Source organism: Columba livia, chromosome 5, assembly GCF_036013475.1.
Source record: "Columba livia isolate bColLiv1 breed racing homer chromosome 5, bColLiv1.pat.W.v2, whole genome shotgun sequence".
NCBI lineage: Eukaryota > Metazoa > Chordata > Aves > Columbiformes > Columbidae > Columba > Columba livia.
In genome coordinates, this window is record NC_088606.1 from 9,024,474 (window position 1) to 9,037,082 (window position 12,609).

The 12,609-nt window shown below is 39.0% G+C and overlaps 1 protein-coding gene across 3 annotated transcripts in view; it reads left to right on the forward strand.

Annotated features, from left to right (window-relative positions):
• Nucleotides 1-12,024, forward strand: part of NUDT14 (nudix hydrolase 14) — a 60,277-nt gene extending 48,253 nt beyond the window's left edge. For all 3 annotated transcript variants that reach the window (XM_065063290.1, XM_065063292.1, XM_065063291.1), the window contains exon 5: nucleotides 10,263-12,024. In XM_065063290.1, the coding sequence (XP_064919362.1) occupies nucleotides 10,263-10,503 (241 nt within the window). In that variant the 3' untranslated portion in view covers nucleotides 10,504-12,024. The remainder of the gene's footprint in view (nucleotides 1-10,262) is intronic.
• The last annotated feature ends 585 nt before the right edge of the window (nucleotides 12,025-12,609 follow it).

The following is a 12,609-nucleotide window of genomic DNA, read 5'->3' on the forward strand; positions in this document are numbered from 1 at the left end:
CATGCAGATGTATACATATGTAGATGTACGTATGTATGTGCATATAAACACAAAATAGGAAAAGTGGAATATAATTTCTGTAGCTGTAGAAGTTTGTAACTTCAGTGTAGAAACTTGACTCAACGTTAAGGATTTATATCTGGCTAAAACACCGTCTATTTTTTGGTTAATAAATGTCTTTGTGTCTTACAGGTGGTTGTTCTTTCAGTTGCCTTTTTTTTTTAATTGCACTGACTTGCAAAGAGAGTTTACAATTGGAGTTCTCTCTGTTGAGACCCATGCATAGGGCACTTAATATGTTAATCCCCCAATCCTGCTTTGTCTATGTGGGCACAGCTTTCTACCCATGGAGATACATGCTGAAGTCAGAAGGGCCTGTATAGTATTTACGTTTTTAGATTAATGTGAGAGGCTGAAGCCTCCAAGATGGTATTTCACAGTTTCTTTTGTTGGACCTCCTGTGCTCTGTGTTAGAATTTTGTTCCAAATGTTATGATCTTCCTGCTAGGAGTGTCCTGTTCTTCCTTTAGCCAAAGACTGGCATAGTCTGATCCTAGAGGATCTGATGCAGGCAGGAGGTAACTTGTTCCCCTATGGTCTGCTAAGGACATTTTTTTCTGTAATGGTTATGTTACATATAAGAATTGTTGGGCTTTTTCTAAGTTTGACAGGTTTTTCTAAATGGTTTACGCGATTTCATGCTGTGACTGTCAATACAAAGCATTGACATAAAGCATTACATTAGTGCAGATGCATCCCATTAATAATTACAATACATCACACGCTTCTATTATTATCTGTCATCGCAGTGATCCATGTAATAGTTGTTCCACATTATTAATTGATCCAGTGCATCAGATCAGAGAGAAGCCTTAGAAAACAGAATTGGATGAAGTTTGGGGAGGATCTCACCTAGACTGCTCCATTTTCAAAGATCACACTCAGACAGGTTTAAATCACTTCTGAAAAATGTGCATCTGTCCTTTCTCTAAAATCTGATCATTCCATAGCCCCTCCGGGCATTCTGTCAGAAGTGTCTAACGATCTGTACCATTAGCAAGTTTTTTCCTCATGTTGTACCTCAACTTTCCTTTTTCTTTTCTAGTCTGGGACTTACTCCCCTGTTCCCAGTGGACGTGAAGTACTTCTGCACATTTCACATATTTGTTTGACCACGTCTCCCCTTTATTTTATTTTTGCCTCTGCAAAACTTAGTTGATTTAAGCTTTCTCTTTAGATTTCTAGCTGTCTGATCATTCCTTCCCTGCTCGCACAGGTGATTTTGTTTATATGCTGCAGTTGGATGTTCACCTTTTTTGCAGCGGCACTACATTGATGATTTGTGGTCCGCAATGCCTTCCCTATCTCAAAACTCTTTTCTGCAGCAATACTGCACTGTCATTCACCTTCTGTCTGTATTTGTGCTGTTCATTTTCCTACCTGAACACAGAGCCTTGAACCTGGCTTTACTGAATTGCACTCTGTTTTTTCAGATCATTTCTCCAAGTTGTTGGGATGATTTTGAATTCTAATATTCATCTGTAGCTTCTTATAAATAATCTACCTCAGCTGTGCTACCTGCAGTCTATATTTCAACATGTAAGTTGTAAAACAAAACATTGAATTGTATTGAATGGAGGATAGTCCCCAGTTTAGTTTGTGTTTCCAATTTGACAGTGATATCCATTCCATGAGTACCATTTTGATACTTGTTTTGCACCTATTTCACAGTTGCTTCAATTTATAACTATATCGTGATCTTCTATCTTCTTAATGAAACTGTCACATTAAATAGCGTTCAAAGCCCTGATAAAGTGAAGTTATATTGGTTGTGTTGCTGCCCCTATCCACAAGACCTGTTATCCTATTATAGTTTGACTGCACTTGATATATTCCTGACAAATCTGTTAGCTGTTGTTCCTTTCTTGATCTAAATAAAATCACATTAACATATTCAGATAACTAATAAGAGTTAAGTCTACTATTTTTTTGTAGATAAGAACTCAGAGTTGTGTGCACAGTGAAAAGGCAGTTGAACAAACAAGGGTTTGTGGGTCATTACCTTTTGGTCTGAAAGGAAGGGAGTTGTCTTGTGTTCCTAATGACACCACTTTCTGGAATCTTGGTCATGAGAAGGAAATTGCTTGACTGGAATAAAAGCAGGACTTGAGCTAGACCTGACAGAAGGACATGGAAAGCAGAAGACACATCAAATATAAAGGGAGAAACAGATTTGGCTGGGGAGGTCAGTGCAGTTCTGTGGCTAATGGGTCGAGAAGGGGACATCATGGCCAACGTGTAGGGAGAACTTAGAGCAGGGAGAGAAATGGAATAGAAGATCCTCAAGTAGAAAAGGGGGAAGAAGCGATGGAGGAACAATGCAGAGAAAAAACATGGACTGGGGACTAAATGGCCTTAGGGAAAGTGCATTCATGGTGGTTATGAAGAAATCTCTTTAACAAAATGAGGAAAGTACTGATGTGTTCAAACAGAACGTCATTCTTAAGCAGTGGATGTAGTAAAGATTGGAGGTAATCTGAAGACAGTATTTTTGCCTTTTTTCTTCCTCATTATTAGGCCTTGCAGCAGTTGTTTGGGGGATTTTCTTCTTTTTTAATGTTTCTCAGTTAACCAGATAACTACAATACTACTACAGATATTTCAAAATCACATATGTATAAGTTGTGGAGCCCCATTTTTAAGTTTTGTCACATCTCCTGTGACATGATACTCACCAGAGAGAAGTCAGGCACTGAATTATCAGATCTCAGGCTTAATTAACCTGAATGATCCACAGAGTAGCTGTGGAGTCAATGAGAAACCAGGAAAGAAGCCAGGAGTCAGGGAATTTGCACTGGTTGAGCAAGAGTCTTAGGAACGAGTTGTTCCAGCAACAGGAGGCCAGTGCAGCGTGGGTGAATGAAGGAGACTGGACTGGGGACGGATAATGAGATATACAAACATATTAAGAGGGACTTGATTGGAGGAGGTCAGAGGAATCACACATTGAAGAATTAGAAATATCTGTTCCTATTACAGAAAAATGCCAGCCAGAAGGTGATTTTCAATGCAAATGGTTCATTTTGCTTTGTAGATGGAGGCAGGAATCATCCTGAAAAAAATCTCTGTAATCTCTGTGGTGTTTTTCCTCTTCTCCTCGTGGCTACACAAATTGCTGCTTTTGTTCTTAGCACACAATACGTAACCTTGTTCTGGTATTACCAAAAGTTTGGTTTCTATTCTGGCAGCAAATAACCCATTTTTGGAGGTTTCCTAAAAGATTTGCTGCCTACTGGTGAATTGAGCTCTCATCAGCTACATGTATGACTTCAGTAAAAAATGACATAGATGGTAGATGGAATGGGTGGATAGGAACCATTTAGATCAATAATAAAATGAAGTTAATACTATAGTAGCATAACTGTAAACTGAAGCTTCATGAAAATGATCGTCGGTTAAATCGTTCTTTTTCGAAAGCTCTAAAACAAATCTGTGAGCTTCTCTCCAGGGATTTTTTTTTTCTGTAAATGCAAAATTTTGTAAATGAGCAACTTTAGACTCACTCATATATCAGATATAACGAATTTTCTCTCTGTCACAATATCCGAGCAGTTTTCAGTTTGGATCCCATGTGAAATTCAGCTGTGAGTTAGCTTCTTAGGATGAAGTACTTCCAGCTATCTTTCATGAGACTTGTTTCTTTACAGTACAGGGGCAGGAAAATATGTTGCTGTTAAATATGTTATTATTGCCATTGCAGCTGACAGTATTTTCTTTTAGTTCTTGAAATGTTTGGTCTTCTTGAGGAATATTTATAAAGTTTTTTAGACTTAAAGAACACTTTAGAGCATCAGGATAAAGTTGAAGCAGAGCTTCTGATTATGCTTTCTTTTCCCTTCATTCCCTCTTTATTTTCTCCCAGAGGTTGTAATAAACTCTGGGCTATGAATTGGATACAATAGGAGCTGCAGATTCTCAGCCCTGCTACAAAAAGATCAGATGGATTAGTTTAAGGGCCTAACTGTATTAACATAGGTACTTACTTTAATCTTCCTACATTTGATTTTTCTCCAAAAGTATACAACAAAGAAGAGTATTCATAGAATTAATATTGGATGTTCCAATTACTGTGCTATGGCTATTAGCCCCCATGCAATGAGGTAAAAATGGTTTGTATTCCCAGGTTATTATGTAGAAAGAATAATAGCCTTGGAAATGTTGGAGTGCATTATAATTAGAAAGATCACCTGCTAGTACACCTGTTGGGTGATGGCATAATGTAAAATAATTTTATGTTAATTACTTCTCTGCTTTTCTCCTGCACCTGCTGCTTATAATGTCCGAAGTGTACAAAGGTCCTAAGGAGTGACAATAGGAGCTGCATGCCACTGTTCATCAGTTTACATGTCGCATGCCTAAATAGATCCTGATTTCAGCATAAATAAGAGATTTGTGTTGCATTTATTTGTAAACATGAATTATGTATTCACTCTACACTCAAATTCTGCACCCATATGGTTTACATCTCAGAAAAGGATAGATTGCATTTAGGAAATCTCACGTAAACTGTGTCAGACTAAAACTAAAAAATATATTTCTCTGTTAATAGGAACAGGTAAATGTTGATTGTTTATAGATTTCATAGTTGTTAAATATTAAGAAATTATGAGACATTTAGCTTTTAACTTCTGTCTGTTAGAAATCTGAGTTAAACTAATAATTCTTCACAATGATAAGTCAATTTATTTGTTCCTCACTTTGCAACAGAGGCGTGGAATATAAGATATTGTTTATTTTCTTGTACATGTTTGTTCCTTCAAATTAAAAATGCAGTATTGATGAATGTAATAATTGTGAATGTAATAATTGGTTGGCACAGATGAGCACTCAGACTTGAGAAGGAAGGAAAGCTGATCTTGAGTACATGCTTTGAATTTCGGCCCTGCTTACAGGTGTGCACGTGTGTACCTGCACATGTGTGTGCACACTGCACTTGAAGAGGAAACTCACTGTTACTGGGCATGGGCAAGCGTGGGGGATGGACTCAACCTCACTTGTGGCTTTTAGGCACTAAGCAGCTTTTTTTCTTTCAAGCAATAAGGTGCTGTTACCCACTTATGATAAAAATACATACGTAATATGACTTTATTCTTACGAAATTAGATATGACAAGTGAGAGGTCCCATTTTGTAAGTGCTGCTGCATATGCCACGTACTTCCTCATGCATTTATTAAAAGGGAAGAGCTAGACAGAGGTTTTGTGACAGCTACTATTGCTGTGTTTTAAAACCAGATTGGAGTGACAATCTGTCTCTTTTGTTTTCCCTGGTCTGAGGAGGAAGTAGGTGGAAAATCCTCTATTTCCAGCCTGGGCAGGGGTGAGGAGAAGCACTTTGCAGCCGTTCTGCAGAAACGGCTGCTCTGCCGGGCTGTCGCCTACAAGTGTGTTGCCCACAGCTTTGAAAGCCACAGCATGATTTAATCACAGCGTTTGAGTGGGTTTCTTTTTTAAATGAAATATGGGAATGCAGCGTACGATCTTGTCTTGATGTGTTAAACTTTAAGTTACTATTGTGATGAAAACCATACCACTTCGGTATCCTTGCTTTGCATGCTTACATGCTTAGACTTGCTGTTGTCAGAGGTAATGGAGGTTTCTAATTGTCTCTGAAGCTAAAAGTTTAGCGCTGATTGACTTTTGGTTTTAAAAATCTGTCTCTGTTGAAGTTACAGGGTTTGTGAGCTTAAGCCCTAATGATTTGACAAAGACTATTTGTCTGCCAAGTATCTGTTAATTGGAACAACTATAAACTGGTTATGAGAAACTGATGCTCATGATAACGAGAGGAGAAAAACAGAGCTGTGTTTTGTATAGATCATTTGCATTTGCCCCACAGTGGTAAATAAGAGTCAAGCACCACACAGACACATCGAAATACATCTGGAACAATCAGCTAGGTCAAGCCAGGCTTAGTAGGTCTGGGTCAGTATGAGCCATGACGTGCCTGGTCTGGACAACATGGTGCAGAACCTGCGGAGCGGGAGTGAAGCCCGAAGTCTCACCAGGGCTGGTGCTGCGAGTTCAGACCCTGCTCGCCCTCCCCCAAACCAAACCTCTCTTGCACTGGGGAGACACCTTTATCAGGAAGGTGGTTTTCCCAGGGTGAAACTCATCACTGGCAGTTCGGGTGTGCTGACCCCTGTGATTTCCACAGATGCAAAGCTAATGAATAGAGCTGTAATCTGTTAATAGGTGACTCATTTCAGACTATGCCAAAAGCGTTTTATTCATAATGTGAAATACTAGGGCAAGGAAAAGTGTATGTCACAGACTTGGAATAGAGGAAAAAGGTGGCAGAAAAAGGAATATAACTGTGAATAAAGGCACATCAAAATTCCTTAAACATACTCAGAAAATGCAAATAAGTGTGCAAAAGCGTAGGTGGTTCCTAGTGACAAATAGACCTGAAAATATAATTGCAGCCTGTTGCCTCTGTAACAGACCCACCTCACTCTCTCATCTCTTTCTCCTCCAGCCCCAATACCCAAAATCACTGAAATGCACACATATTTTCCAAGAATATGTGTTAAGATACTTCATTACTTCAACCAGATGGAAACTGAGAACGGCTTCAAAGCAACAAACCGACTAACTTTTGATTTTTACAAAAGTCAAAGGTACTAAGACATATGAGATGTCAATAGCATTGATTTTTTGACAGTGTTCTAAGGACAGGGAGTCTAATATCTAAGAGTCTGGAAACATTGTGGAAGACAGCAGTAGGCAATATTGGAGAAAATTTAGTAAAGGGCATTCCATGTGGTTCCATGGAAAAATGATTAACCTGCACAGTATGCCAGAGCATTTAGAGAAAGCAATATCAACTAAAAAAAGGTAAATTAATTAAAGTATAGTCCTGTATCTTTCAACCTCTTTCTGGAACTATTGAAACAGATATGTAGTAGACAATAAAAGCCATGAATATGTACAAAAACAATGTCAAGCAATAGTCTCCAAAGTCACCTGTCTAAATAGTGAGGGGATTCTAAGTAGTCTTAGAAACATTAAGTTTGCTGGTTTTGGGGAGGAAGGGTAGAATATAATAACATAAGTATTAATACCAGCACTCTTCAATTTTATTTATCACTCATTTGAAAGTTTTTATTAGTTTTTAATTAACAACTCATTGCAAAGTTGCACCAGAGCAATACAAGTTAGGCAATCAAATTAGAAAGAATGAACATGTGGGTATGTCCTCCCTTGACTACATATTGTTGCAATTTTTTCATTGGTTTCTGTGGCAAATGATGATAGGCCAGTGTATGTGAATAAGTGCCATAACTTTGGACATGTAACGGAGGAAAGACATTGATGTGTGGTGCTTTCCTCTTTTAAAGTATATTCAGTGTAGTAGCCACTCTTGAAGTATTTAGTTCACAAGGAAAGAAACACCGATTTATGGTCACAAGTGGTATAGGAGGAGATTACGCTGGAAATATTCAAGCCAGAGTGTTCTTACAGAAGGACATCTTAAATAAAGTTTCTCTGGTTTATATATAACGTTTACATAATTTCAGGTCAACATGGGTATACTCAGTTTAAGGGCATTTTCATTCTCCAGGTGGGGTACCACAGGTGAAGCTTGGACTTGACCCTCATCAGAAATAACATAACATTAAATATATTATGCATAGTGCTGTTTTGATTTTTTTTTATAGTACCTGTGGAGACTTGCAAACCGTATTCTTTGTCTTGCAAACTTTACAGTATAAATTAACATGCATTTTTTATTTTTACTATCAGTTACCAAAAAAAACCTATATCTGAACCCCAGGCTTCCTATGTTTATTTAATTATTAAAATTGCAATTCTTGCAGAAACTATTGAAGAACAAGTAATCACTGTATAAAGAGAAAAACAGAGCTCGATCTCTAGTTGTTTTTTAAAAAAAATCCTTACTACCTCCTCACGCAAGAAAAGAAGAAGGAAAAGAGGGAACAAAAAATGCACAAACCACCTACTATTCCATCACAAATACGTTCTCTCAGTGAGGCTCCTGGAGCTCTGATGGTGAGGGTGGGTGACACCCAGGGGACTAAGCTGAGGGAGACGAGTCACTCAGTGGCCAGAGCTTAAGTAGCCAGCGGTGATGGGCTCTGAAATAGATCTGGTTGCTCATAGTATTGCATTTCCAATGTTGCTTTTTAACATTGTATATTATTGCTTGATAATACCAAGAAAAATATATTGTATTTTAACACAAAGGGAATCTAGTAAAGTGTGCATCATCCTCATGGCAGAAAGGGTAGCACATGAGCATAAAAAAATGTTGTTCCAACAGGGGTGAGATGGTTGCTGATAGCAACTTGATGAACAATGAATCTACCTTACCTTTATAATGAGATCAGAATGATTAAGCCAGTATGGTGGGCCAAGTCTGCAACTCCTGCTGCTTTCCAAGTCCACATTTGTGTTGTGCTGTCTGCTGGCCAGACCTGCAGTTGGGAAGAGACGGACAGCAGCACGGCTGGAGAACGGCATCACTCTGCTGGGCACCTTCCCATTGGGGAAGGGACAAGAGACGGTGGTACAGGGAGTCCTGAGAAGACACTTGCTCTAGTGCCAGTGGCACATAGAGGTTGTGGATGATTGTCAGCCCTGGGTGGCTCTGTCATAGACAAACCGTTTCTGATGGTCATCAGAATAGATGGTCATCTACTCTAGGTGTACCTGCTTTAGCAAGTGGGTTGGACTAGATGATCTCCAGAGGTCCCTTCCAATCCCAAGCATTCTGTGATTCCCTGATGGTATACAAATACCAAGGACGGTGGCTGCAGAAAAGAGGTCCTCGGAGAAAGTAAATACCAGGTCAGATTGACTGGGGAAGGAGATCATGGACCTTGGTGGAAGTGGAAGAGAGAGGGAAAACTGTCAGTCTGGCCTCTTGCTACATCTTAGTAGGTCACATTTTGTTGGTTAAAGTGTGTATCAAAAAACCCGCTGCTGACACTGAGATAAAGTTGTGAGTCCAGAATAAAAGAAATTCCATAGGAGCCTTCCAAGTTCCTGGAAGTCCTGAAGATGGTTACGTTTCTCTTAGATATACAGGACTTATTCTGGAGGGGTGAAACCTCTCATCCAAAGTCACAAAATAGGTCAGTGGTAATTTTAGGAAAATAATTCACTAGTTCGTTCCTATTCTGTGTTTTAAAAAAGAATGTCGATTGATGTAAGAAACCAACTTCAATAATCACTATTAATTCTCCAAACAAAATAATTGCCAGTGTTCTTAGGAAACTGAGACACAAATGATTAATTCCTGCTGTGGGGTGTGATTTATTGTGGATTAACTGAAAGACTTAGTTGACTAATGGTTTGGTAAGTATGGATATACGCTCTAAGATCATAACACTGCTACGAATCTTAGAATCCTCTGCATGTATAATAAAAAAGAAGCTAATTTTTTAGCTTGCTCTAATGCCTCATTCATAGTTCCAGCGAACTTCAGATGCAGATTAATTGTGAAAAGTTGCTTGTAATCATGTAAAATAAAGAAGTTGCGATTAGGATGTGAATATTTTCTTGGAAGGACAACATGAGTGGATTATGTACTTATCCCTTATTTAATAATACCTAAATTAAATAGTTCTAAGGAAACAGAGGATTAACAAATAAGAAGTATAATACACTGTGAGGCTGAATTACTTCAGATACATTTGTGCTTGCAGTGGTCCATTTGGGTCAAGGCTAAAGTTCAGGAAGGATAGAGGAAAACCCTCAGGCTGCCTTTCTGTTCCTGTCCATGACTAGAGGACTCCAGCTGTGAATGGACATAATCTTCTTAATAGCAAAAAAATCTAAATATTTGTGTAAAAACAGGCCAACAAATGCAGCATGATAGCATAAAGATACACTGTGCAGCTTCACTCTGTTTGTAAATCTCTGTGAGTCATGGTGCAGTCCAGCTCTCACTAATGGCAGTTGAAAATACTTCTGTTGACTTCAGTACATGTAGAACAACAGTTCACCAATTCACTTTTTATTTTCTCCCGAATTCACATTTTTCCAAAGCTGCAGAATATATTTATCAATTTCTGTATTAATGAAATTGCATTTATTGGTTCTAAATGACATTAGCAGAGAGCAAGGACATGCATTTTGATGTTGCTTAGTGACACCAGTGAAGGACCCCGATTTCCATTCATAATTCCTAGCTACTTTATTTTATCTAAAACAAAGTTTAATCTCTGCTTTTTTCCAGGTCTGGAGTTGGTGTGACAGGTTCTAGGCAGACATTATTTTATGCAGAAGTAACAGACCAGATGAGAACTGGTGAAGGAGGTGGCCAGCCTGGAGAAGGAGAGCTGATTGAAGTTGTAGAAGTACCTTTAGAAGACTCCATGAAGTTTGCTTATGACGAGACTCTCCCGAAGACGATGGGTGTCATCTTCAGCTTCATGTGGTTCCAAAACAACATAGCGCCCAAGCTACCAAAAAAATAAAGCACCATGATTTTAAGAAAAGCTTTCCCAATGGTTCTGTGGATACAGAAAACTGCAAACCTGCCTGTATTGGTCAACTCAACTATTTGCTGACCAAATCTTTCTTGAAATAAATGTGGAAGTAAAATCTGAATTAAAATCCTGACCTGATTTCCATCACTAGCATATACTTACTGGCTCCACTGAGGCCAGGATTTGCCTCTGAGAGGCGAACGTTGATTTTTGCACCAAGGCTAAGTAAATGTGTCCAGTTCTCCTGTTTCATGGCACTGCTCTTCCACTGCTCTGAAGAGTTGCTCAGGACCTCAGTGCAGCTGCTGTACCAGCCTGTCACTGTGGTCTGTATGTACTGGCAGCTGTGTATTCACTGCAGTTTCTGGTATTTTTTTGAGGGGGAGGCAGCAAACCTTAATAGTCACAGATATCCTAATGAGGTTTCTGAGTTCTGCACAGCTCTCAGGGAGCAGCTTTCTCTGTGGTGTGTAACTCCTGTACAGAGGAAACGTTTGCATTTCTGAACATGCAGACCTTTATTTCATCAGCAAACATGTCTGTAAATCCTCCTACTGATGTGTCATTTTGACAATAGACCAGCTGTAAGATTATGCTTCTGTTTGTTCCCACCACAATGCTGAGCAGCAGTGATGGTGTTAGAGGGATGAATGATAGGTGCTGCTACTGGAACATATGCTTCTTTGTTTGTTTTATGAGTAATACTTGATTAATTAGATCAAACTTTGTCCTCTAGAATGAGACTTGAGAGGACAAATTCTCTTAATTTGAATCTGAGGTGACTAATACAAGTGGTGTCTCTGAGATGTTCTGAGGTTTCAGTTTCCTTATTGCCCAAACGGGAAGAATGGGACTTACCCCTCAGATAACACTCCTGCAAATCTAATGACCAGAAGTGCTTTATGGAGAGGTTTTATCATCATTTGTGCAGTTTACATTGAACCTCGTACAACCTGCACAGGCATACTAAGCAACGTAATTTGATTTAATAAGGTGGTCTAATTCAAATGTATATTATTTGTTTGATCTGCATAGTTTAGACGTGGGCTGTTTGTCCTGTGACACTGTTAAGAGCATGAATGAAGGAGAATCAAGTCTAGCAATTTAATTTTGCAGTGGTTTATGTTATTCACCAAGTTAATTAACATGTCTACATTATATGTGCTTCTAGGATTACTGAGGTACTAAATGTGTTTAGAAGATGAGTGCTGCGAATATGCAAACTTTCATATAACAACTGGAATAAATGCAGTATAGATGCATGATGGTATCCAGTGGCTGATTTAAAATAGGTGTATAAATAAATATTTTTTTTAAATGCTTGAAAAATTAATACTTGCTGGTTCACCTACTGGCAGGGAGGAAAGATCCTTGGAAAACCACTGTCAAAAAAGCAGCCTTCATCTGTGCGAGTCAGACACCTTTTGTGAAAGTGCAGACACCTTTGTTTTGATCTGTGCCTGAACTGAGTTATCGTGAAAAGCAAATAAATTCTGTCTGTCTGATGTATTTACACTGGAAGGTGTTTCAGGGCAGGGTATCTGCTGCTCTGTGTCTTTACGGTGTCTCGTACAATGTGTCCTGATTGCTGCTGAGGCCTTTACGAACTGTGGCAACGTGTATAATACAGGCTGTAGTTACCAAAGTATCTATTTGATTCCATCAAAATTCTTACACAGAAGCTTGTTGACTTATTTAGTGTCAAGCTAATAAGCATGTGTGTATTCATGTCAAAAGCTGGTTTTGCTGCATAATGCAGTAATTTGGAAAAATAAATTGGCCTAGTGGAGGGAGGGGGGTCAGAGTTTGAAACTTTTCAAAGCAGCATTTATGTATTTATACTGTTAGCCCCAGAATTACAAATGGACAAAACTCCACTTGTAATGAGGCCCATCATGCGATGCTGACAGCTTTACCCTGTCAGACATTCCCTCCACTTTCGCATCCAGGACCTGGAGTTGGTGCTTCCCAAGGCACTGACATGGCGTTAACGCCCTTGATGAGAGCCCGAGGCTTTGACCCACACATGTGGATGGCAAGCGTTCTGGAGGTGATTTGTCAGACTTAATACACATTTCACACATTGGTACATCC